This window comes from Rhea pennata, chromosome 1 (assembly GCF_028389875.1).
Source record: "Rhea pennata isolate bPtePen1 chromosome 1, bPtePen1.pri, whole genome shotgun sequence".
NCBI lineage: Eukaryota > Metazoa > Chordata > Aves > Rheiformes > Rheidae > Rhea > Rhea pennata.
In genome coordinates this window covers 182,556,745-182,582,338 of record NC_084663.1, presented here as the reverse complement: position 1 = coordinate 182,582,338, position 25,594 = coordinate 182,556,745, and the positions used below count along the sequence as shown (strand labels likewise).

At 39.9% G+C, this 25,594-nt stretch overlaps 1 protein-coding gene across 1 annotated transcript; it reads left to right on the top strand.

The window, feature by feature from the left end:
• Positions 1-1,083: 1,083 nt before the first annotated feature.
• OLFM4 (olfactomedin 4) lies at positions 1,084-24,929 on the top strand. Its single transcript, XM_062576204.1, has 6 exons — positions 1,084-1,167; positions 3,292-3,369; positions 7,302-7,454; positions 13,559-13,771; positions 14,685-14,841; positions 22,875-24,929. Exons 1-6 carry the CDS (start codon positions 1,084-1,086, stop codon positions 23,666-23,668), a joined length of 1,479 nt encoding a protein of 492 aa, XP_062432188.1. The 3' UTR covers positions 23,669-24,929.
• Positions 24,930-25,594: the final 665 nt, after the last annotated feature.

The window sequence follows — 25,594 nt, the reverse complement described above, 5'->3', positions numbered from 1 at the left end:
TCATACAGAGGGATGAATACCTTAGGAACTGCAGCAAGTCGTTGCCTGTCCTTCTACAGTACAGTACTTGTCTGTCCTTATGAAGCAGGGCACAGTTTTAGGGAGGAAGCTGTAGAGCTGACATCAATGGTAACACCCCGAATGATAATGCACAGATTTACTGTGGATGAAATTATTTTAGACCAAATCTCCAGTGTCTTTCCAGCATCCAAGGTAGTACTATGGCCTGTCACACGAGATGGCTGGGTTTGGCGTGTTATGTCAAGAGACTGGAAAGCAGCCGTAGTTCCAGGTTGAAGCTGGGCAGTGTGGGGAATACTCTACATATTGCCGGCAGCCTTTATTTCCTCTCTCTGGCTCATTGCTTTAGAGACAGGGTAGTAAATCACTGTGGTAAGTTAGCATGTGGGTCCATGGAGAGAGAAACTAAGCAAGTGAGCAAACATTAAAGGGTACACAGTGTTAGTGTACGAAATATGAGCTTATTGGGAGGAAAGTGGGGAGAGATAGTCTATTTGTGTCCTATTTGTGCTATGTTGAAGTTGAGAACACTGCAAAACTGTAGATACCCCTATCACTTTACTTCCTGTAAAATGCCTTTTAGCCTTGGGAATAAGGGAAGGATGTTTCTACTGTGTGAAAAGTTTAACCTGCCCTGCTCTTCTCTGTACCTATAAGAAGAAAGCAAGTTCATCCAGACCGGTATTGTCTGCATACTTTAGAATGAATCTGTGAGAATTTTTATGATTGTGTCACAGTAAAGGAAATGTCTGTTTGCCTGTCCTAGCAAATAAGAACATAATCTCCCTCATAGCTAAGATTGAGATTAGATACTATACCGTACAGAAAAAAGCTTTCCTGTTAGGAAGCTGGGTAATAGTTAATTTTTGACTGTGAGAAACTGCAGATGATGTTTGTACAGTAGTGATTTGGCTTCTCTTAAGATGTGACTTTATGACATCAATTGTCCAAAACAGCTAAAAAATACAGGCAAGTTCCTCAAGGTTTGGATGGGGAAATCCCCAGACTGCACTATAAGAGAGCTTGCTTTTCCCTTTGCTGCCACATCCGCTAGCTGAGAAGATGAAGCACATGAGGGTGGCCGTGCTGCTCCTAATGCAAAGCATGATAGCACAGGCTACAGCCTCAGTGGCAGCAACACAAGAGGTGAGTTCTGAGTCTCATAGCCTTAGCTTGAGTGTCTTCATTTCTTCTCACTTAGCTTGGTGAAAAATCTCTTAAGACTACTGGAAAATTATTAGGAAAATGTTGAGATCTTTGAGTGGAGAAACTTTAAAGTACTCCTCCATCTTCCCCCCAACTAATGAACTAGCTAATAAATGTAAAAATCAGGCATAGGTTTAAAATCAGAGTCAAATTCTGCCTTTGGTTAGATGAGTGCAACTCCCAGTGAGGATCTGGGTGGATATTAAATGCTCTGTGCAGCTTCTCATTAATTAGCAAAGGCTTATAACAGGAAAGGATCCATATCTTTGATGTGGAAGAAGCTAGGAGGAGGGCGCTTTCTCAGCTGCATGACTGCTGTCATACTTTATAAACACGTGCCTGAAAGCCTTGCTGGGATACTTTAGTGGGGTGCGCTCTCTCCCCCAGGTAAAACTGCATTTGCTTTTATAAGGGAGAAGTTCAAATCAAATCAAGCAAAAAAGAAAAAAAAGGAAAAAAGGACAAGGAGGAGAGGAAGGACAATGGAAAAAGAGAAAAATTTGAAAAAATTAAGAAATGGCATTAGGAAGAGATTTTTTTTTTTAACTCTATATCCTCATTTTTTAAAATTTCAGAGTGAGCCAAATTGTCAGAAAAAAAGTTTGCAAATAGCTTAAAAGCATTCCCAAATGAAACAAATTATTTTGTTTCAGGTTGACTGAAAGTGACTGCCTTTAATATTTTTTAGTTGAAATTAGGAAAACTCCCAATCTGGCTCCAGATGAGGGTTTCTGATTTGTCTAGTTTAACCACCAGCCAGAAAAATCCTGTCTTCCCTTAGTAACATATTTTAAAGTTGAGTGGCTTTGAGATTGCTGTGAATGCAGACAGGGAAGTCAGCATCTAGTGGGAGGGTATATTATTCTAGGTAAGAAACAGAAAGTGGTAAAAGTCAAAATGGAGGTATAAATAAGTGTTAGTAAGCTGGAAATAGGAAGCTTAAAATGGGAGACATTATTTGTAATTGGGCCTCATGTTTAAGCCAGATCCTGACTTGTGTAATTTATACAATTTGTGATGCTCTCTGCCCCACTGCTCTTAATTACTATTAATGTCCCCCCTGTTCAGTGTAATCATTCAAATGCACAAATGGTGTTCAAATGGCAATCTTTGGCAAGCTGTCGGGCAACAGCTTGTCTACTCTATGTTCCTTAGCTAAGCAGCTCCCTTGCTGGCCATTTGGAGCTCCCTGCTGGTCCTGTCTATGTTAGGAGCTCCTTGACTATGGGACTCTGGCTGCTGCAGCTGGGATTTGGGAAATGCAGAAGGACTGGGGGGTGGATACCCTCTTGTGGAGGAAGCCCACTTCATGCTTGGCTTCTCACACCATTTGGTAGGGAGAGAGTCTTGCTGCAGTTGCTGTTTTGCTGCAAGTTTTGGTGGGTTCCAGTAGGCTGTGTCACTATTGTGTACCATCCTCTGTGCGCTGTGGGGGATGCAGCAGGCCTTTTGGGGATATGCAGCACAACACTGGCTTGACAGCTGCTCTCCTTCCTGTGATAGGAAGGCAGGAGCCAGCCACATATGACTGTTAAAGGGGATATACATAATTTTATTACATAAAATCTCCCAGGTGGATCTGTCTTCAAAGTAGCTTCCCTTGGTGTCTCTCTCTGCTGAAGCGAGAGCTTCAGCTCACACCTCTTGAGCAGGCTGAGCAACCTTGGTCATCCACTGATCCCGTGTGGCCTTCCTTTGGGAAAAGGTACCGACAAAGTGTCATTATGCCTGGAGAAACAATAGTCATCTCAGCAGCTGACCAGATGAGCCAACTAATTTTAGAGTCGCTGGGGATGACTCCCATAATAAAATCAAAGTGTTTTGGAGCTGCAGGATGAGGGCTTGCTCATGTGGAAGGGCCAGAGTCACATGGAGGAGGTCACACTGAAGGAGAATTTAATTTTCTTTTCAGACTCCTCATCTCAGTACATTGTTTCAGTATCTGACTCAACCTGCCGAGATGACTGGCCACCTGCACACTACCCCAACGGTATGATCACTGCTTATTGTTCTTAGGTAAAGTCCAGAAAAGGAGGAAATTGTAGACTTTAATTTTCTTTTCAGACTCCTCCTCTCAGTACATTGTTTCAGTATCTGACTCAACCTGCCGAGATGACTGGCCACCGGCACACTACCCCAACGGTATGATCACTGCTTATTGTTCTTAGGTAAAGTCCAGAAAAGTAGGAAATTGTAGACTTTAATTTTCTTTTCAGACTCCTCCTCTCAGTACATTGTTTCAGTATCTGACTCAACCTGCCAAGATGACTGGCCACCTGCACACTACCCCAAAGGTATGATCACTGCTTATCGTTCTTAGGTAAAGTCCAGAAAATTAGGAAATTGTGTTTTTAAATGCTACACAGTGCCTCAGAGATTTAGCCTTGATGGAGGAAAAGGCACTTAGCTGCTATGTATCCAGGAGTTAGGCAGTGATGAATTCTCAGAAACATCACCACTGCTGCCGTGTCATTCAGTGCTTCAAGTCACATCCAGAGCTCTGGCATTGCCTTCGTGACTACAGCCTTGGATCCCAGACATGAAATGACTGGGGCCATGGGTGTTTGGAAGTAGTGCACCAAACAGTTCAGGGGTTATAGCCTTCCTGGAAGAAGTGGGAGACACCTTTGTACCATATCTTCCCATGAGGACTGGAGCAGGACCTTGAAAACATATTTTGTCACCTCTAAAAGGTGTCTACTAGATTCCTACCAGCTGGAGGCGAGAGTCATGATTCTCCCTGCTGCAGTGAGATCTAATTTTATAAAACCGTTTGCTGATAGAAGGACTTGAACCTGATTTCCTTGCCTTTGAGGACAGTGCTCAAGTCCAAGGTTTGTAGAATTCAGTATGGTTTTCTTCCCCTCTCAATGCCAAAGACTGCTTAATAACATTTCCTTTTTGGAGCAGATTCAACAGGACACACTTGATCTGAGAAGCCCTGCAAGTTAGTGTCAAGAGCAGGATTTGCCCAATGCACAGCTCCAAATCACATCAGAGAGGCTGAGCATCTTGACAGCAGGTCTTCATCTTCCAGGCCAGCCCAATGTGGCACCTGGGCTATGGGGAGGCACCTTTTGTGTGAGACAAATGCTTTAGGTTAAGTGTATGCCTCTAATAGGGGGTTTCGGAAGTTAAATGGAGCTAGGTGTTTATCTACAGGTCTCAGCAGTGGGATGAAAACCTTGTCCTTCTCCTTGTCCCTGCTTTGTATTTTTGTGAATCTCATTCTTTGTCTTAGGAAGAGCAAACAGCTAATCTGAGCTGTGAATACCACTGGGATGCATGGTAGCTGGAAATTAAGCACTGAAATGACTAGGTTATTTTGAGGATTTAACCCTAAGCCTGTATTTAGACAGCTGAATCAATGTCCCCATTTTCAGAAGATCCAATACCTGGCAGCTCCTACTCACTTTCTTAAATTGATGGGATGTGGAAAAGAAACATTTCTCATAGCCTCAAAAATACGTGTATGTGACATAGTTTAATTTTACAGAGGGAAATGTTTCTGTCAAGTCCTTGCTGTAGGCTAGGACAGTTTGCTCTCTTTTAAACATTGAGTGCAGCTTATTAAACTTTAAAAAACATACAACTGCAACAACAACAAAGAAACCCCAGCCCATTTTGTGCATTTTTATATAGGATGAAGGAATACATTTTAGTTATATTGTAGTCATTCGACTGATATTATATTTTGAGTGAAGGACTTACTGACTCAAGCGACTCTTAATTAAAAAGTGCTTCTTGGCTTCATCAACATCATGATCCTAGTGTTAGTAATGTTAGTGGAAGAATGGAAGCTGTTCTGCCTGCCATGAGCAGATGCTTATTTGGGAAAGGAGTATTTCTTGGCTTGCTGCAGAGAAGTCCCACCTTCAACTCTAGGCTCTGTTGTAACAGAAATTTTAAAATATGATTGTTGTTAATACGGAATTTAAATGCCCATGTTCAAGCATTTTGCAGGGAGATCATCTTGGGTGATCATTTTAATACATATGTGAATGCTTTTTTTTAACAGGTGGAATAAGCATGATATCTCTAGGTACAGTGATGGTTAGATAACATAGTCAAGACTGTAGTTTATATTAGAGTACACATTGTACAGTTTATACTATGTTATATATGCAAACATATACATATATATGGTACATAATATGCCATACTATGTATAGTGTTTTTATATATGTATATATGTACAACACATATATTGTATCTGTGCTACAAAGAAGGGATAGAATATAATACCTTCCACACAAAACAGCATTCCAGTGCAAATGAATGCCTTACAGGAGGTTGCATGTATTCTCTAAGCCATGTTTGTTTTTCTGATGTCCTTGTTATGGTGCATCATGCCATCCCTGTAATGCCCATACTCAGAGGACTGATTATGTAAAAGCACCTAAATGACTTAGGAACCTATTTTTCATAGTAATTTAGGTACCGACAGACAGATATTTAAGGACACTCAGAAACTTAGAAATAGGATACTGTATGTTCTCAGTGGAATATTTGGAAGTGCTTTGGTAACGTAACTGCCTGAGAAGTCAATGGAAGTTATGTGCTGGGACACTCTGCAATCCCACTGGATACCTCTCTGCTTTCCTTCACGCTAAATGTCTCTAGCAATCTGGCCTTGAGTAAATATTTAAGACTTATGGTGCCTGAATAACACAAATAGAACTTCCTTGCATGAGTTCACTTATGTTTCGCTTGGAAAGGGATGCATGCTGTTTGCTATGGCTCTACCAAAGAGATTACCAGAAGCGCGAGCTTGGATTGTTCCTGCTTGCTGCTCTTTTCCTTGCAGGTTTTGCTGCAGGCCACTACTGTGTGTCTGAGCTGGTTTAATGGTAAGGAAGTTAGTTGAAATTGCTGTGAAAAAGCAAGAGAAGAAAAGCAAGATATTTCAGCTTTCAGTAGATAGTTTTGTTGTTTGGTTGTTTAGTTTTAAGAGGGAGAGAGAAAGCACATGAATAACAGCCGGATTTCTGCAAGGCAGGAGGAGAGGTTGTAGAAAGGATTGTATCTAAAGAGTAGTTCTGTAGCTTTAAAATATGCAGCCGCATTCAAGTATGTGCCAGAATATTTTAAAGCAACATCAAATATCTTTATTAATAAATTCCTGACAGGTTTCTGAACTGGGCAAAATTCTTATGTACAAACACAAGCGAACTACTTCACTGCCCTAAACACATTCTGCAGTCAGCCTAGTGTATAGGGAATTATGTGATTTGGCTATAAAATATGGCAAGATCATGAATCTGAAGATCTGAACTGCCAGCCCTGACCTTTCCATACGCAAGACACATTACTCTAAAGGTGATGCTTTGAGCATGGAGAGAGAGCCAGGACAAGGTGGTTCATGCTAATGACATGGTCAATAGATCTGCAAACTGTCTGCAAGCCTGGCCATGCAAGCTATAATGGACAGCTGCCCCCATCCCAGCAATATTCTGCAGCAAGAGAGGCATCTCTATCTACGTTAGGCTGAGCCTGCATATTCAATTCTTTGCCTTGGCATATAACATTCAGGGCATGTAACTAAGTTCATATAACTATTTGCTGGGACTGGTTGGAAAGTTTCAAATGAAGAATTCTTCTTTCCCAAACTTTTCACTGCTACTAATTATATTTTGGTGGATTTCTTTAAGATGCCTTCAGGTCTATGGATGGAAATGACTAGATGGTCTGATCAATTCAGTTCAGATCAACAGAATAGTAACTATAAGATTACTATGTTGTTATTTTCCTGTTGTTCATGGTTTTCCGTTTTTTGGGAAAGTTACATCACCCTTTTAGGAATACTGTCTGCAAGATTGGGAAGGTACAGACTACTGTATGCCTCTGTTTCTCCAATCTGTACAGCAATATTTAACTATTTCCAGAAAGCTTTGTAAGGCTGTGTCATAAAAATTGCAAGATATTTTGAGTTCCTTAGAAAAAGAAAGGTGAAGAAAAAAGGCTAGTAGCAAAGTTGTTGATCTCAGGATTGTCACAGCTCCAATTATTATCAAATATTAGCCATTGACTCAGAGAATATTAACATTTTTCTCCTTATCAACTTCTTTTTGCAGCTATTTTCCAATGTGTCTGGCTCTCTGGATGACCATGGAACTTGTCAGTGCTCTGTGTACTTGCCGGATACCACCTTTCCAGTGCAGAAGGCTGAACAATTGGAAAAGATAGCCGCAACTCTTTTGGAGAAATTTGAGAAAGAACTTTCTCAAGTAAGGTGTTCTTTTCTTGTAAATATACCAGTTATATTTTCAATGAAGAATGCTTGCCTGTGAAAGAGTACAGCAGGCAGCACTTTTCTGTGACCTGTCTTTCAAATAGTAGGAAAGAAGGTTTTGTGAGAACAAGGAGAAGGGTGATTAAATATAAAACATTTGTCATTGTAGCATGTAATACATTTGAATATCCTCAGGTCTCCTTTCTAGGCCTTTTCATATGATATTTTTGGAAGAATGGTTATATTTTTCCTTTTTTGGCTCAGTTTTACTGGTTTATGATTGCAGCACAGAGTCTAAGAAAGCCAAGTCTCCTGCTTTTTCATGTGTTATTATTTGCATAAAGCCAACCAGATTATAAGAGGGAAATGAAGGGGAGAAAGGTCACCGTAGCCCAGAGTGAAGAAGTAGGTGAATATTTGTCTCCTCACCTCTTTTGCTCTCAAAGATTAAAAAAAAAAAAAAAAATCAAATATCCTCCTTGTCATCATCTGAAGCTGTGGCAATGAGACTACTGAATTATGCAATCTTGATGAAGACAAATATACCTTGCACTAGCTTGTTGCATGGAGTCAGATCCGCTTTCTCTGAGAAACTCAAGCAAACCCACACATGCTGCTTGGGAGAAGCTGCCTGTGAAGACAGGAATCTGCCTCTGACTCTTGGTCATGGGTAAATATTCAAGATTCAAATTAGGTGTCCAGGAGAAAGTATTTTCTCCAGGAACCTGATGTCTTAAGAAATGAAGTGTCCTTGAATTAATCATCAGAAAAGGCAGAGCATTAAATTATAAATTCTAACCATAAATATTCATAACTCCTCTGGTATAATCAGGAACAGATAAGAAGTTATGCATAAAAACACAACAACAGGCAGAAGATCCTATGGAAAGATCTTTCAGTTAAGGTCATTTGCTTTGAAGGAACTGGAGCTAATGATGAAACACATTCAGCTGTCAGAAGGGATATGAAGGGCAAGTTGACACAAGTTCCAGTGTCTCCAAGCACGAGGGCTACCTAGTCCCTTGCAGGAAGGAGGCATATCTCAGAGTTAGCGATCCTTGAAAAACACGGAGATGTTTTCAGGTTCCCATACTGCTCCCACTGCGGTTGGTGCCAGCGTTTTAAGCTCATTTCACTAGGGCAAGGTGAGGGTGCCACTTCTCAACCAGAAACTTGGCCTGATTCTGCAAGACAGTTCCTGACCAAGTACCACCTTTCCCAGTTGCTTGCCCTGGTGTATCCCACCTCTTACCAGATTTCTCCCCAGAACGGTGCATGTCTTTTAGGATATGTGACATATCTAATTAGCTTCTTACAGACATTCACAGTATCTCAAATGCTACTAGACCTCTCCATGTGGACAACCTCAGATCTCCACTGACTATAATGGGAGTTAAGACATCTGGCTTTTATAAAGACACAGGTATTACAGACACCTAAAATTGTGTATAAATTCATAGCTGAATCTCATCTCTAAAGTTAGGGTTAGCTGAATCCCTACCTGGACTTTAATGTCTAGGTTGCCAACTGGTGTCAATTGGTGTAACTGTTGTCCTTTCCTACCAGCGTACAGCACTGTAGACACTGACCCTTGGCTCTCAATTCTGGCTGCAGACAGGGAAAATTCTTAATTTTACTCAGAAATCACTGAATTTTGTCCTGCCAAGACCAATCAGCCAAGCAGTGTTACAATGAATCTGGCTAGCTAAAGGCAAATGCTTCAGTATGATCCAGGCAAAGAGACACTTTAAGTCAGAAATGAAAATGAACAGATCGTATTTTGGGGTAGCTCTGTGTCTGTTACGATGTTCTTTTTCTGTAGAAAGAAGAAAACTGTTAAGTACTGCCCTATTGATACCTGGACTGAAGTAATCTAAGGTCTCATGATGCGCAAGTCTCCACGCATATTTGCATTAGTGCTATGTAAATACATTTTATAGACTTTTAAGATGAGTTCTTCACCTTTCTAGTTGTGGAAAGAACCCTCCTGGTTCAACTATATGTACTACTTTAGTCATGATAATACCCATAGAAAGGAGGAAATAATGAAACAGAGCCAGTTCTCATCACTGATCATTATTAAAAATGATCCTAAGCCTAGGGAGTCATTCTACCTTCTGCATAGTTTCAAGGGAAATTCAGATCCACCTCTGACTTTTCAGCTCAGATGTAACTTAGTGTCACTACAGGGACAGGAGATTCTACTGAATGCTTGCTTTTTTGACTCTGAGAACCCATACCTCATTCACTCTTCTAAAATACCCTTTGAAGCTGGTGGGAGGTTTTCCTGGGTAAGAGCTGCAGGACTGAACCCTTTTAAGGATGCTTTCCATGTGCTAGAAGTCCCAGATAAACAACCTGATTGAATTGTTAACCTTTTGCCTGATTGTAGGGGCAATCAGGCAAAAAGCAAGGGGTCGGTCCTTTTATAGAATCAGCAGGCAAGGAAGCTCACAGATAAAGAGATGCTCTTGTGTGCCAAATGAGTACACACCGTAGGCTGAAAATACCAGACTAATTTTTCCACTGTCACATCAACCTTTGCTAGCATAATTATGATTACAGAAGAGAATTAACCTTTCAAAGCGAAGTGGGAATTGGCTGCTCCTTTCAATTGAAAAGGAGAGAGGACACCTCAGTAGCTGGGATGGATCAGCACTTCATCCCAAGAAAAGAAAGCACCCTTCAGAACTTTACTCACAGCAGCCAGAACTTCCTTGCCTAACAAAAACAGGAGGAAAAAAAAATTGCTTGCCCTCCACCAGTAACAGCTATTTTCAAATCAGATTAATGGGTAGTGGAATTCTTCCAGGTGTCAGTTGGCAGACTGCTTGCTGACCACACTCCTGAGGGGTCTGTAGAGGTTAAGTCTGCCTGAAGCCAATATCCTGGGCTAACTGACTTTATAGAATTGCAGGTTTTGTCATGTTCTTCTCATCTTCCCTCAGTCTTCCCCCATTTTTCTTTCGCATTTTCCTCTTGCAACCTTGTTCCCCCTTCTGTGCTCTCCAGATGCGTGCTGGAGAAGTGTCTACTTGCATGCTGAAAAAACAGTGTTGATAAATACCAGTTGCAGGTAAATGACACGATAAATGAGCATTGTAGATTTTTCCTGCCCTTTTCAGCCGTGTGTGTGACAATGGTTGGAAAGGAGGAAAAACTAAAAGGGTTTTTTTTTCCTATATATGCCTCAGTTGGCACCATTCTCTTCCTCCGAAAGGACTATTACAAGCCCTGTTCACTCATTATACTCCACTTAAGGCTTTTATGATGAATGTGAATCAATACAAGTTATTGGACTAAATATGGGCCATACACAGAATTTCTGTGGTGATGTGCTGGTCAATAAAGACACAACAGCTAGTCCCTGGCAGGTAGATACAGTAGAAGAGCAAACTGCTTAAATCTATCTGCCAAGCAACAGAGCAACATCATATTCCTTTTTAAACAGACAAGTACAAACTACAGGAGCTCCTAAGCCAGATCTGAGCACATAGTACAGTACAATGCTTGGCATAGGTGGTGGCTCTTTCTCCAAAAGCAGTATAGACGTGTGTCTAATAATTACCCAGGGGAGCTGTTAGCTTAAGTTCATTGCTGGGCTGATGTGGCTGTGTAGCTGCACTGCTGGGGCTAGTTTAGCCTCAACTTGTATGGTTCTCTCTCAGCTATGCTCCACTGGATGGTGTTGACATGTCCTTAAACAACCTAGATGACTCAGCTGACTGAGTGAAACAGTCTGATATGGGAGGAGGACGTCAGGTCCGTTTCCTGCAGGACTCCGTAGTCAGGGCTGAAATAACTATGTACACCTTGTTCCAGCCATCAGCGTTTTTTCAGATTCTCAAAACCCTGGAGGAAACTCCAGATTCACAGGTTTGGTCTTGATTTTTTCACCAAAGTGTAGCCTTCATACCAGCAGTCTCTGTATTTCAGTGGTTTGTAAATTTTGTCTCTATTAGGGAGTTACTGTTATTATTCTTATTATGGTGAGAAGGATTATTAATTCCTTGATAGATTTCCAAAAGCCTCTGTCATATATGTAGTTTCACATAGGAGAGTAATTTTATTCAGACATGTGCCTGCTTTTTATTTCCCAGATTGTAATGACATATGCTCTCTTCTTGTTGTTCTAAGCATGCAATGGGTTCACATGCAAACACTGCAGGATCTACAGTTTAGACAATGACCTTTGAAAAATTTTTCTCAAGGAGATATATTTGAGTATGTCTTCCAAATCCAAAATGATTTTGGTGATTAGTGAAAGTGTAGGGTCCATCTACTCTCAGGCTATTCCAAGAACATTGCTGAGTTCTTCTCTCTGGTCCCTTGTGGACCATGGTGATGGTGGCAGCTAAGACAAGGGATCCCAGTAGTCTCTGTAGTTAGCAAAATCTAAAGAGCTAGATGTTAGTCTATATATATTATTTCTTTTTTTGATTCTTAACTATAATAAATAGCTTAGCTAATCCTTAGTTTGCAGTTACTCAGGCTTGATATTGGAGAGCTAGAGCATCCACTGTGGCGAGTTAGGGTACTTCTGCTAGAGTTTATGGAGATGTGCCAATTTATATCAGCTCAAAGTGTGGCCTGTATACATTTTGAATGGAAGATATGTTTCAAATTCAAATTTAAATGCATGGAATGGAGCAACCTACTTTTGGTATATGCTTCTATGCACATAGAAGCTTCATAGTGGCTTCTCACAGATTTATAATGTAGTTGTGCCTCTATACCTTTGGGGTTCTCTCAAAGTTCTCCTTAGAGCAAATGATTAGATATTGATTATTATGATCTTTAGGGATCATTTTTTGCCCTTCATGAATTTCCACATCATGAACTCCCACTCCTGTTACTAATACACAAGGAATTCAGCAGAAAAATTAGAAGAAATTATTTGACAAGTGTGTTATCTGGGGTCTCAGTCCCAGAGGCCGTTGGCAGAACAGGAGAATAGGGAGTCTGTGGTTTCCATACCCTGACAGGATTTTAGAGGCCATTACAGAGCCCATGCAGAAAAATGCTGGCTTTTGTTTTATGTTAAGATAATGTAAGAATGGTTGTGTGGATGTAGGCTAAAAATCTTTCACTCTGTGAGGTACTATTTATAGAAACGATAGTGTTATCAGAAGATGGACTTATAATACAAATAACTTCTCAGAGGATAAATGTGGAGTTGCTGGTGCAGCAAACTAATTATATTTGTTCTTATTACCTTTTGTGATATTGGTTTAAGAGAAAATAGGTGCCTTTTTAAAATAATGAAGCATATCGGAGGGAAATTATATTTTTCCCAAAGTGTTAATTTTCATGGAACTAAAATTTTCTAAAGAACGTTCCAAATCCATCTAATATTCTTGACATTCTATACCACAAAGCTTGCGCTGTGACCTTTACCTTAGCAGTTATATGTGTGAAAATATATTTATCCAGACAATTGTCTAATGATTCCAAGGCTGAAAAGATTACTATGTAAATTACTTTATCTAAAGGCTACAATAACTTTTTAACCTTCATTTAACCTAACTTTGATTTTTAAGAGTGCGTTAATACCCACCTCCCCCCCAAAAATAACCACAAAAGCAGACCCAGTCCTGCCAACTTTTGACAAGATTCAAATACATCCAGGGTAAAATCCTAGCTGAAAAAGTTGGGAATCTGTTATTGCATTTTCAACTTCCTTACCTCCTAAGTTCTTCTTCAGGTTGCTTTGCCAGATAACCCACTACAGACTGTGGGATAAAAAATTCACTAGCATAAATTCTTGGCATACTTAGGATAAAGTTAGCTCACAGAGGCAATATTGGCAAAGAATTAAAATAATTGAAGACTGTAACTAAAATTTTGCTTTCAGTTTTCCTCAGGCATTCTCAAGGGGACTTTGTGGTGCTACCAGCAATAAATGAGGGTTAAATTTTACATTTTTTATCTATGCGCTGAGAATTTCACTATGTAGTTTATGTGAAGAATGTGTGTGTTAAATATATGGAAGTTATGCATGGAGTACTCAGAACCATAATAAAGATTGACATCTTAAAAAAGGCTTGTTTTTTATTTGCTAACCTGAACTTGAAAACGCACCTGTTTTTTCTTTTTAAGGTTAAGGAGTACACAAAAAGGATTGAACTGTATCAACAGAAAATCCTGAATCTAACCATCAGAGTGGAATATATGGAGCAGAGCAGTGTATCTTACACAGAGCTGGACTTCCAGTTACTGAAAGTGGAAATCAGTAACCTGGAGAAACTGGTCACTCAGCTGAAATTCAGTCTTGTTGGAAGCAATGTTATTGTTGAACAAATATATTTGGAGGTATGCCAAAATGTTAATTAGCTAAGCAGGGTTCAAATATACAGATGGTCTGTTCTCTCTATAATGTTTAGATAGAGGAAATGTAGCCTGTCTTTACTGCAGCCAGTGGAATTACTTTAGAATTTTATCAGCATAAATTAAAGAAAAGTTTGAATTTTTAATTTATTAACATGATTTTGCTTTATATAGAGCACAAAATAATAAAAAAGAGGGATCTCTCTATTTTAGCAGCTATCTGCCTGAAAGTTAACAATTCTGCATAGTATTAAATGTATGAGTTGATTAAATTGTTATAATAAATATTAATTTATAGACCCCCACACTTGAAAGCTTCTGTGCTTTAACTTAGATAATTAAAAAAAATTAGCCTCTGGTTGCTAGGGCAGCGGCCCAATCAATATGAAATCAAGAACTGGGAAAGACTATCACCTTCCCAGCAGACTATAAATCACATTTTCAAAGTTGTAATTAATCACTCACGTAGAGAGAATAATTGCTTCAGATGGAAGGTAGAATATCATTAGTTTCTTCATTGTCCTTTAGATCATCAAGTAGGTGACTGAGAACATTATTTATCTGCAAGTAAAATTTCAAGATACTTTTGCAAGGCTGGAATAAGTACTTTTAAAATAAATAATAGTAAAATAAATAATAGCTACTGCTTGCTTAAAACTTATTGGATGCTTATATACCATCTTTAGCATTATGGTATACAACTAAGTGTTAAAGCACTTCCTTACAATCACATACATGTGAGATGTAAGGTTCATCCTAGCAGAATAAGGCCTATACTTAGGTATAATTCTTAAAAATTGTTTGGTAGCATCTCCTGTGTTATGATCAGTCCTGCCTGCAAATATCTGTAAATAAAGTTGACAAGATCTTAAACTTGCTCTCATTTTTTTTTCTTTAGATCACAAATCTGACTATCCTGGTAAATGGACTAGAATCATTGGACAAAAACAATATCCTTGCAATTCGACGACAAATTGTGTCTCTGCAGAATCGATTGAAAGAGTGTGAAGAGAGCGCAAACAAAACCACAGTAGCCCCTTATTTCCCACCACCAGGTAAGCATTTCCCTTGTATATCAGGTGAGAAACAACACAGTGAGAGGGTAGAAGAGTAAATACAGAGATTTCACATTATTAATATTAAATATAGTTAAATACATTACTACACAGCTCTTGAAAAATTGAGCAGATAGCTACTAATGTTTCATCAACAGATTCAAAAGTAAGGTGAAGGCAGGAAACGAATGCTTCCAGACACATTGTCTGTTTTCAGCTGGAAAAAGCTGTAAATTTTCTCCCATCTGAAGTGTGAAAATGAATCTCTGCTCTCTTCTTTTTCCAAACAATTCCTTTTATTTGGGGGGGGAGGGCACTATGTTTTTTTCTGACTAGCTGTGATTTTTAATAGTTCCCTTGAAAGTGACCTGTGTCATGGCAACTTTGTCCTAAGGCTATTTGGGATATGTATGAGCAACAGTTGATGTGCTAAAGCTGTTGGTATGCAAACTCAGGCAGCATTGCGTGAAGATTACTTTTGCTTCACAGGCGAAAGATTCTTCTAAGTTAGAAGGTCAAGAACTGCAGAGCAAAATTCTGGTCTCGTGGAAATATGTGGAGGCTTTATTACTGATTTCAGAAAAAATAGATTTTCACACTTTTTTTTTTTTTTTTTTTTTTTTTTTTTTTTTAAATAGGAAAGGTTACATTTTTGGAGCTTAGATCAGGGGTTCCCAGAGTGCAATTCATACAAAAGCAGCAACAGTCACAGAGCATGTGGTAATCAGTTTACAATTGCAGTAACTTTTGTCTTGATGGTGTGTTCAGTTTGAAAAATCACATTGTGACTGAATAGAAGTGTAAGAAATTTTGAGAATCAAAACTACTATCCTGGAGCACACAGGTTAGGAAACGCTAATTTAGATATGCCAGGCCAAGCTTCCCACTTACCAAATGACTGTAGGAATTCTCAAACTGAGTGTTTTATATATGGATGGTTCCTTCTGACAGAGAGAATAAAGGGATAAAAGAATAAAATAGAAAATGCTTTATTGTATACAACACTCAGGGGAAGAATCCTGCTTTCTCGTGTGTACTGACTGGATAAGTTGGCTAGCAATCACCTGGACTAAAAAAAGAGGAGCCCATAAACAGTGAGGAATGGTGTCCTGCGTGTAGGGAGCATGGATGTGTGCCTACCAGGGTTTACCTCTCATCAGATTTGGACTGGCTAGGTCAAGAATCTCTCTGGAAAGCTGAGAGGTAGAGAAACAAGATTTCCTCAGGTTCAGTAGTCTTTCCTGTAGCGATCTCCTCAGGGCTTCATGGCAGTGCAGGCAGACATCGCACTTTGACAGCATGTGTGAGTAACACCTTATCTAGGAGCTAGACATAACAAAAAGCTGAAATAAAACCCTGCATTCACAAAATTTCAAGGCCCTTCCCTGCTCCTTTGAAAAGGCTTAAAATGTTTCAGTGAAAAAAAAAAAGCAATGTTTTAAAAGTATTTGAAGGGTATCTCCTTGATTTATTGAAGGCGACAGTGTGTGGAAAGAAACAGCCTCTCTCTCTTCAAGCCTATAGCAAACCTTACCAAGCTCTGGAACAAGAATGCTTTATCTTACAATAAGTAATGGAGGAAGGGGCTCCCCTGACACCTGGGTGGTTGATGTGAGCATCTGTGGGACGTAGAAGCTTTCGCGGAATGGGATAGGGAGGTCTACACTGTGCAGTGCGGCTTCATGCAGTGACAGGGAGGTCATATCTACAGCAGGATAATAACTGTAAGATGGGATAAATGTAACTGCACAGGATAGTGACCACAATAGAATTATTTAGCATTGCTTCTGAGGGCACAGTGGTGAGATGGAGATAGACTTCCTGGGACCAAATATCTCCTCAGCATTGCCTTATGGCAATTTTTGGCATTTTAGGCCTTATGGCAAAATTATCCTGGTTGGTGTGCCAGCTAGCTCAAGTACTAGTACTGCTACGTGTCACTGCACTGTGTGAGAATCACAAAACTCAAAGGCTACAGCCACGGGTGGAAAGGACTATCACAGGTTCGCTGAGTTTCAGTGATTTATCACCACTGACATCAGCTGAGGACCTACTATGGTGTTGTCTGTGGGTTCATGTGACACCCCGGAGGGGCTCACACTTGTAGGATGTGTATAGGTATTGTCAGGGTCACTTTTAGTTTAAGGATGGGCTCTGAGGCTACCATGAAGGACTAGCTGAGCAACTGTGGAGGACTGGCAAGTTTCCTGCCTGCTCAGAGTTGCCAGGTATACATTTAATGTGGGAATGTAGGTACAGACCCCTGCAAATCCACACAGGGCTGACATATCCTGATTTTGTGTGCCTAGTGGGGAGTGAAAATTGTTCTCTGGACAGTAGATGGCAATTTCCAGTTTCCTACTGTAGTTTCTGAAACTTTATATAGCAATTATGTGTAGCACAGACCAATTCTATATCTGAAGACAAGTAGTAGGAAGAAGATGTTATTGCTTGGGGAGCAAACTGTATTTTCTAGGTGGTCATTTTGGAGGCTTTGCATGTATGCTCATACATAGGCCTCTGAAGCTCTCTAGTGCTCATTTATGTGTTTGAACACAATTTCCATATGTTTTCTCTGCAAGCTTGGATGCCCTGAATTCCTGCCAAACCATTTGGCCTTGCCCTGCTTTTAGTTCATATTATATTTATAATGTTTGTATTAAACTGACTCTTGGTCCTGTTTTCAGACTGAGTTTTTCTTTCCCCCTTCCTCCTTTCTCCTGCATATTTTGGGGAGGCAATATGAACTTGAGAGAGCTTGGCTAATCCCCAAGCTGTCTAAGACCATGAGTCTAAAGGCAAGTTTAATTAAAGCTTCTTGCTTCACATTGCTGTAGCATGCAGCCCCACTGACTCTATCCCCCAAGGCTTTTGCTGCTTTATTTCTCAGAGCAAGCAGGCCTGTCCTTAAACAACATATTAGAAATAAATCACTGTTCTCCATTTGCCTTACTCTTTGATTGGAGAGATGGGGTTCTAAGTGACTGAGTTGGGACTCAGTACATATATAGTTAATGATCATCATCATGAAGTTTCTTATCTGTAGGAAATCCCAGCATCTTTCACCTCACTGCTGCAGTGGGAAGAAATATTTATCCATTTGTCCTTTTTTTTTTTTTTTTTTTTTTTTTTTTTTTTTTTGTGATGCTCTCATCTGGCTGCATCAGGGCCAATGCAAAAAGAAAAGAACTCTATGATGCTTCTTTGAGGACTCTGCAGCAAATTCTTTGTCATGTCTTGCTGAAATGATCTGAGGGAGACAGGGGGAAAAGCAAGTCAGATGAAACTCTCATGGACAAAAAAAAAAAGAGAGAGAGTATAGCTGTTTTTTGCAGCTTTTGCACATTTTGCACATTTAGAAATTAATAATTTGTATTTGCTGGTGAATATGAATAGGTCTCACTAGGGAGAAGACCTACTGTAGCCTAATACTTAAACTCAAGCATTCTGGTTTGACTATTACAGAGATTTCATTTTTATAGTAAATTTTACCTCCTGTCTATCCAACATATTCCTTGAATGTCTTGGGTTGCAGTCTGAAATGAGTTTGTCCAAACAGTGAGAGGGAGAGATAGAGACCCACAGCCACCTCAGGGGGAGCAGGTCAGTGCCTCCTCTCCTAGGTTTTCCAGGATGGCCTGAACTGCCCCTGGAGGCATGTACATGGCTCTGGAGAGAGATTATATGAGGCAACTGAATTAGTAGTTGCTTGAAGATAGGTCAGATGTCTTTCAGCCCTCCATCCCATCCTGTGCTGGATGCTCATGTGGCATTATTGCAAGCATAAGTCTTCTCTGACTCACTGCTATCAGCCTGCGTTCATGCCCAGTGCTGTATGGGTGAAGACTGAGGGGTTTGTGTGGGTCTTTCTGTGTCAATGAGATGGTAAGAGTAAAGATGAGCCTTTCCTTGAGAAGATCTCTTTCTACTGTGGCTCAGGCCATGGTAAGGCTAGTAACAGTTCACATATCTGGATGCAGTGGATCATCTGATGGGAAAGAAGGGTGCACATCTGGTGCACCTGTGAGAGCATAGTACCAGACTGCTGTTGGGCCCTGCACTTCTTGTGGGAGTCCCTTTAAATACGGGCCCCATGTTGTTTTGCACTCTTCAGCTGCAGAGGAGCTATGGTCACTCCTCTGTGATCGGATGCAGTTGCTCTGTGGATCAGGATGCTGACGTATTTTGGCATCTGCGTTGTGGAGTGAAAAGCTGATGTGCTGCTCAGCAAAAGCATCAGATGCAGCCTCAGCTTGTCAGGGCTGTGTGGGTGAAAGCGGGGTCAGCTGGACGCTGAGCTGATATTCAGCCATGCAGCCCACCAGCCAAGGAAGCCCAGCTCTTGCCAGTTGTGACCTCTATGTACCAGCTCCTTCTCTGATCAATCAGAAGAGGATTAGTAAACAACTGAGCTGAGGTCTTGGTGCCTTATGTAGGGAGAAGAAGAGGTCTGTGTGTATGCATCTATGTTAATCCTCCTCTCCCTTATTCTCTGCATAAGTGTGAAGTGAGAGGGTGAAAATATCAGGACTTCATTAATCAGTGGCCTAAAACAGTGGAAAAAAGAGTTAAAAACTTGAAAGTTTGAATAATGTATATGGATTTATTTCAAGTACCTTCTAATATTTACTAAATTACATGACACTTTGTTTCCTTTGTGCATTTTTTCCCCACAAGATTCAGACAGGGAAGCAAGTTCAGATTAAATAAACAACAATGAATTTTTCTGAACCTGTGCAGAAGACAGATCACCCCCTGACTACCACAGAGCTTTTTTGTTTAAGAAAAAAAGGAGAGTTTTCAAGGAAATCAAAATCAAGCTTATACTATATAGAAACCTCAGACAATTTTTGATGTCATTAAAACGGAACACGCTTCTAACTTTATTTTAATAATTCATTGTTTCATAAATAAAAACCAAACAAGTGTTCAGCAGAGAGATCTCTTTAAGGGAAGAAATAATAATTTATTATTTCTTTTGTAAAAAAAGGTCTCTCTGCTGAACACACGTTTGTTTTTTATTTATGAAACAATGTATGAATTATTAAAATAAAGCTGGAATTGTGTTCTGTTTAATGACATGAAAAATTATTTGAGGTCGCATATAGATGAGCTTAGCAGTGCTTCACTACCTGCAAGCTTTGGCACTATATTTTTTAAACAAATCAAGAGTTTTAGAACATTTAATAGCCATTTAATTCTGAGATAAGTATATTGTGATTTAAGCACAATAATATATTCAATGTGTCATCAGTTAAAAAGAAGCCCTTATAGTAGAGGTAACAATACACAACAGAGATATAAGAAAAAAACCAAAAAAACAATTCAAATTGATTTATGGAGCTGGCAGGCTGCAACACATTTAGCACTGCCTGCATTAGCTTTCTTTCTTTGCATGAGCTGAGGTTTGAGCACCTCCAAACATTGGAATCTGCCAAGTACTGAGGCCATGCTATGTGCCATTTCTTGAGGTGCAGTCTGGTTAGCCATACAGCAGTGCTTTCCTTGAGCATTATGTTTGGAAATGAGGTTCCTGCTCCACAGTCTCAGCAATCCTTCCCTTGTAAAGCACTTAAGTACTCATGTGTTTGGAGCCAGGAATGCTGCCTTACTGCAATTCCCAATGGTACGGAAGGAACCAGCATTCGCCTGGGGCCAGTCTGCGTTTCAGCTGCAAGAATCCCTGGATGCAGAATGGGTTGGAGAGAAAACAGTGTTGGTTGCACCTGGCATCAGGCGTTGTGTCATGAGCGGGGCACTTGGTCATGCAGGGCTACCCCATGGGGAATTGCTGACCTTGGGGAAGTTGCCAATGCGGCTTGGGGACACAGCAATTTAGCAGTGGCTGCTCAGCAGCTGGGGCTGGGGTTCAGCATAATCTAAAGCTGCTATCCACCATCCTCATGGATATTGAGGAGGCTGCAGTTGAATCTCATGTCCTCTAAGACATCATTAGTGCAAGAAAGTAGGGGACTCTGAGGGGTAACAGTTTTATGTGGTGGAAGGAGAGAAACGCTGCAACTTGAGCAAGGAGAAGACATGGAGAGCCTCACGGCCCGAAATGACTTTGCACAATGACACAAATGTTATCCTCCGGCAAACTACGTGGATATTTCTAATATTCAGACCACAAGATTTCTTGTCCCTGAGATAGGTCACTTTCCCCCTGGCAAAGCAGATCAGAAAAAGATCTGATCCCAATCTTTTCCCAAAGAGAACACCACAGATTGGTCTGTCTCTGCATTTTTCTCTGTCTGTGAGATAAGAACTGGATGTCCCTGAGCACAAGATACCTCCTAGGATTTTCCTGGAAATGGCTTTATGAGTTTTCAATTTAGTACCATAAATATTGTCCAGCCTTTCTTAAGGATGGACAGCTTTGAGGGCAGAAGGTAAATTCTCTTTTATTTCTCTTTCTCTTCTGTGCTAAGACATAGGGTCAAAACAGGTTATTTGTATGATAGATATTTTTCATTAAGATTGAGGTTATGGTCACTCTTTTGATAGAGGCTATAAGCAGTCATCACATACCCACTCCAAGTACAAAAACTATAAAGGATAGGTTTGACTTTCATCCCTGACACCACAGCTGGTGGTGCATGAAGTTCTTGTTCTGAGGGGCATATTACTAACATCAAACTGTTGTTGTCATTAATTTATCAATTAATTGAAACATGAGACTTGGGTCTATACAGATAATACTTCATTTTAAGATGGAATACTCTCTAATAGTTAGAGCACTACACTGAAATGGGAAATCTTTGAACACCAGCTTGTGAGCCAATGCCAGTCACATAACATCGCGGTCTCTATTACCTCAGGTGAACATACTCTTAAAGCAAAATATCTGGGACACTTCTGTGGCAGTCATACAAAAAGTAAAGTTTACAGTTGAAAAAAAGCTCACTAGTTTTGCCTGTGGCAGCTTTGGATTCATCAAAGGCGCACACATTTTTCTGAGTGCAAGATTTTTGCACTGGTGACTTACAATGTTCTAAGTTTTTTCAGGAAACACGAGTATCACTGACATTCACCTTGAGTGAAAGGAAAGATTTTCTTGGATCTAAATTCATTTCAACTTTTTTCTTCCAAATACTATTCATCTTCACTAAATGTTTTTTTCTACTTCATTGTTTTTTCCTAGTAAATGTGAAAAAAAAATCTATTTGGCCCAGCAATGCATCTTTAAAAATGTTCTGTAGGTGAAAAAGCCAAACATTTTGATTAACACAATGAAAAAAAAAGGCTATTTCAATGGTCTTGAAAATGGCATCCTGGAAAACAGAATTGTTCTGGTTCAGCTCAAAGTTGTATTCTCTTTAGAATTGCCTCACACGCAAACACAGAATAATATCTATCTACATGGCCTAGGCTGTGCTTGTTACTGTCTGCAGATCTCTTTGAGGGCCTGAGGTGGAAGGCACCATGTGGCTGTGACGCACTGTTGTAAAGCTGTGATTCTGACAGCAGAATGCTAATCTGAAATGTGACTCTGGAAGTACAGCTGCTACTTCTCCTTACTTCCCCATCTCAGCCATATAAACAGAAATGAGAAGATCCTTTTAATTTTTTTCCTGTCTCCCATGTTCTCAGTTCCAGTGAGGGAGAAAATAACTTAAAATGCTTCTGGAATTGTATTTTCCAAGGGATTTTCTAGTGCATCACGCTTGCAGGCACTAAATAGATAGAAAAAGAAATCTGCCTGTTGTTTGGAACAGCTCAGTGAATACTTATTTTCTGCAAGTGAATCCTGACTGAGGATGAATGTCCCTGTCATTTTTTCCCCCCAAAATATAGCTGTAAATGATATGTACTATCTGACCACCAGATTTCTAAGGCAGCCTGAAACACTTAGCGACATCTGGTTGCTGAACTTGGTCCAAAGTGAACATTTTACACTTGAAGTTGTTCATTTATGTCTGTGCTTTGTCACAAGGCTAGTCCCTATTAAGCATACTGTAGAGGCTATGCTACGCAAAACCTCTCTCCTAATGACCTCATTTTGAAAATCTGTTTCTTCTCTTTGATTGCAGGTAGCTGCATTCACCGTGGACTGCTGAATATTAGCCAGCCCTATGTTGTAAAGCTGAACTGGAGAGGATTTTCCTACAGATATGGTTCCTGGGGTAGAGATTACTCTCCTTCTAACCTGGAGGAGGAAGTCTATTGGGTTGCACCATTGAACACAGATGGGAGATACTTGGAATATTGTAGAATTTATAGTTCCTTTGATAATTTGCTGCTGTTTAGACAAACATATGAAAGGAGACTAGAATATGGGGAAGGCAGTGGTGCTGCTCTTTATAATAATTTTTTGTACTATCATGCTTATAATTCAAGAAATATGATCAAGTATAATTTAAAAACAAACACCGTGGTTTTGAAGAAGGCACTTCCAAGTGCTGTTTATGGTAACCGTTTCTCTTATGCAGGTGTATCATGGCAAGACATAGACTTTGCCGTGGATGAAAGTGGGTTATGGGTAATATATTCAACAGAAAATAGCATGGGTAACATTGTGATTAGCAAACTCAATGAGACCACACTTGACGTGCTAAATACTTGGCAGACAAGACAGTACAAGCCATCTGTTTCCAATGCTTTCATGATATGTGGTGTTCTGTATGCCACAAGGATAATGAATACTAGGAAAGAGGAAATCTTCTACATGTATGACACAACTACGGGCCAAGAAGGTACTACTAGTATTGTTATGGATAAAAAATTAGATACAATCCAGAGTATCAATTACAACCCCACAGATCAAAGACTGTATGTTTACAATGATGGTTATCTTCTAAGATATGATCTGAGCTTTCAATCTTAGTATCTCAGTCATACAACCACGTAGTAAAACTGGGCAGCAACTAAAATCAGAGATCTGATATGTCCTTAGTCAATTCTAATGACAATTTAGGGTTCATCTGATCTGATGAACTGTATCTGCTAGATGTTATATATATTGCTTTGAATAGTTTCCTTAAAGGAATAGCCCACTCCTATCAGTACTGCTGGCAGCAGTGTTTGGCAGTACTATATTCTTCTGGTTTTGGTTAGTGTTTATTGGTGTTCAGTGTATTACAAGTATCTTGCTTCTAAGAATAGATTTAGTGCATAGATTTAGTACATTTTGTTCACAGAAATTGATGGGCACATCTTAGCCACTGACCAGAAGCTAATTACCCACAAATATGCATTTGTCAGGGTTATACAGGGAAGGCACCTAGAAACTGAGGATGAATTCCCATTGATAGTCATCAGAGTAAACTGAGGCCTTAGAGAAATTAATAGAGGGATTATAACTGTAGAAGAAGTAGGTCTTTGTCTAAAGAGAGTAGACTGTTTTTTAGGTTAGAGCAGTAGCAGTTGTCTCAAGGCTTCAGGAGAGGAGGTAGAAATGCAATTTGTTGCCTGAAATCCTGAAGTGACTGCAGAGGCAGAGCTGGCAGCAGGGCTTTCACCATCTTTTTGTCCCACTCTGCTGCCCAAAGCAATTCCCTGTGCCTAGACCTGGCCTTACAAATGGCCTTATTGCAATCTGGCCATGTTTTGTAGTCATCGGGGCTCCATTCTCCTGGCAGTAGGAAGCAGCAAGCACTGTTTTCCTTTCCTTTATGCCCTTGTAAGCTGATCCAAATCCTTCCATTGACTTCTGCGGTCACAGGCAGCTCTTAGGTGTATATCATGCACTGCCGTAGAATGACAGCTGTGTTATTTAATGTGCCTCTATTCAGCATTTTTGCCATTCCGTAATTAGATTCCTGAGAGCCTTGTCAGTGTAAGGTCCAATTCATTCCTTGTGTAATTCCATCTTATAACAAGGTAAATAATAGTATTGCAGAAAGCAGAAGTCCGGTCAAACTAGCTGGATATGTGTTTGTTTTTTAAATGGCTAGTGTGTAATTGTTTCTGAATGTGTGTACTGTATCAACAGTACACACATAATGTCAGAAAGCAAGCTGAAATAATGTAATTTTGAGCTATACAATGATGAAAAAGGCAGTTTTCATTGTTCACTTTCTTCTATTACCCCTGCAATCGTGTTTGTTTCTTCTGATAATCAAAAGCAATGCACACAAATGATTAGTTCCTGCTTAATAAAAAAATCTTTAAAAGAATCTGAGTTGTACTTGAGAGCCATTTAAAGCTGCTTGTGACAATTTGGTAACTTTTGGGATTCCACAGGAAGTCAGCCTGACCAAATGTTTGAAACAGGATCATTGCACTCACTTGGGCTCAGTGTACTTAAATAGCTCTTGGAATAACACGAGAGTGTGAATCAGTATGTCAACAAGTACATAAAAGGAGCTTTCTTTTGCCACTTTGAAATATGTTAGCTGGTTAAGATAACATTTCTCCGCCAAAGTGAGATGTTAGTCGAGATGTTGGTGGCTGATGAACCAATGACACATTTTGAAGCCAGGTCCTGCCACTTATCAGGTATCAACATCTGTTTCCTGGAAATGTGTAAAATGAATTTGAAAGTCATGGAAGCATTGGTGCAGTAATCTGATCAGTCAGCACAGGCACGACTTGTGTGTGAATAACCCATAACAGCCCAAATACGGATCTCATTGTAAAAAAAAGAAGAAAATACTGCAAAATACATTTTTTTCTTCCACATTTGTCCATGTAATGGAAGTAAGTAGATTTCCACTTATTATCAAGAACTACCTTAGGCAGAGGCCTTGGAGCACCTCAGCTCACCATGTTTTAAGATGTGAGCTGATGTTAGCATGAGTGTGACTGAGTC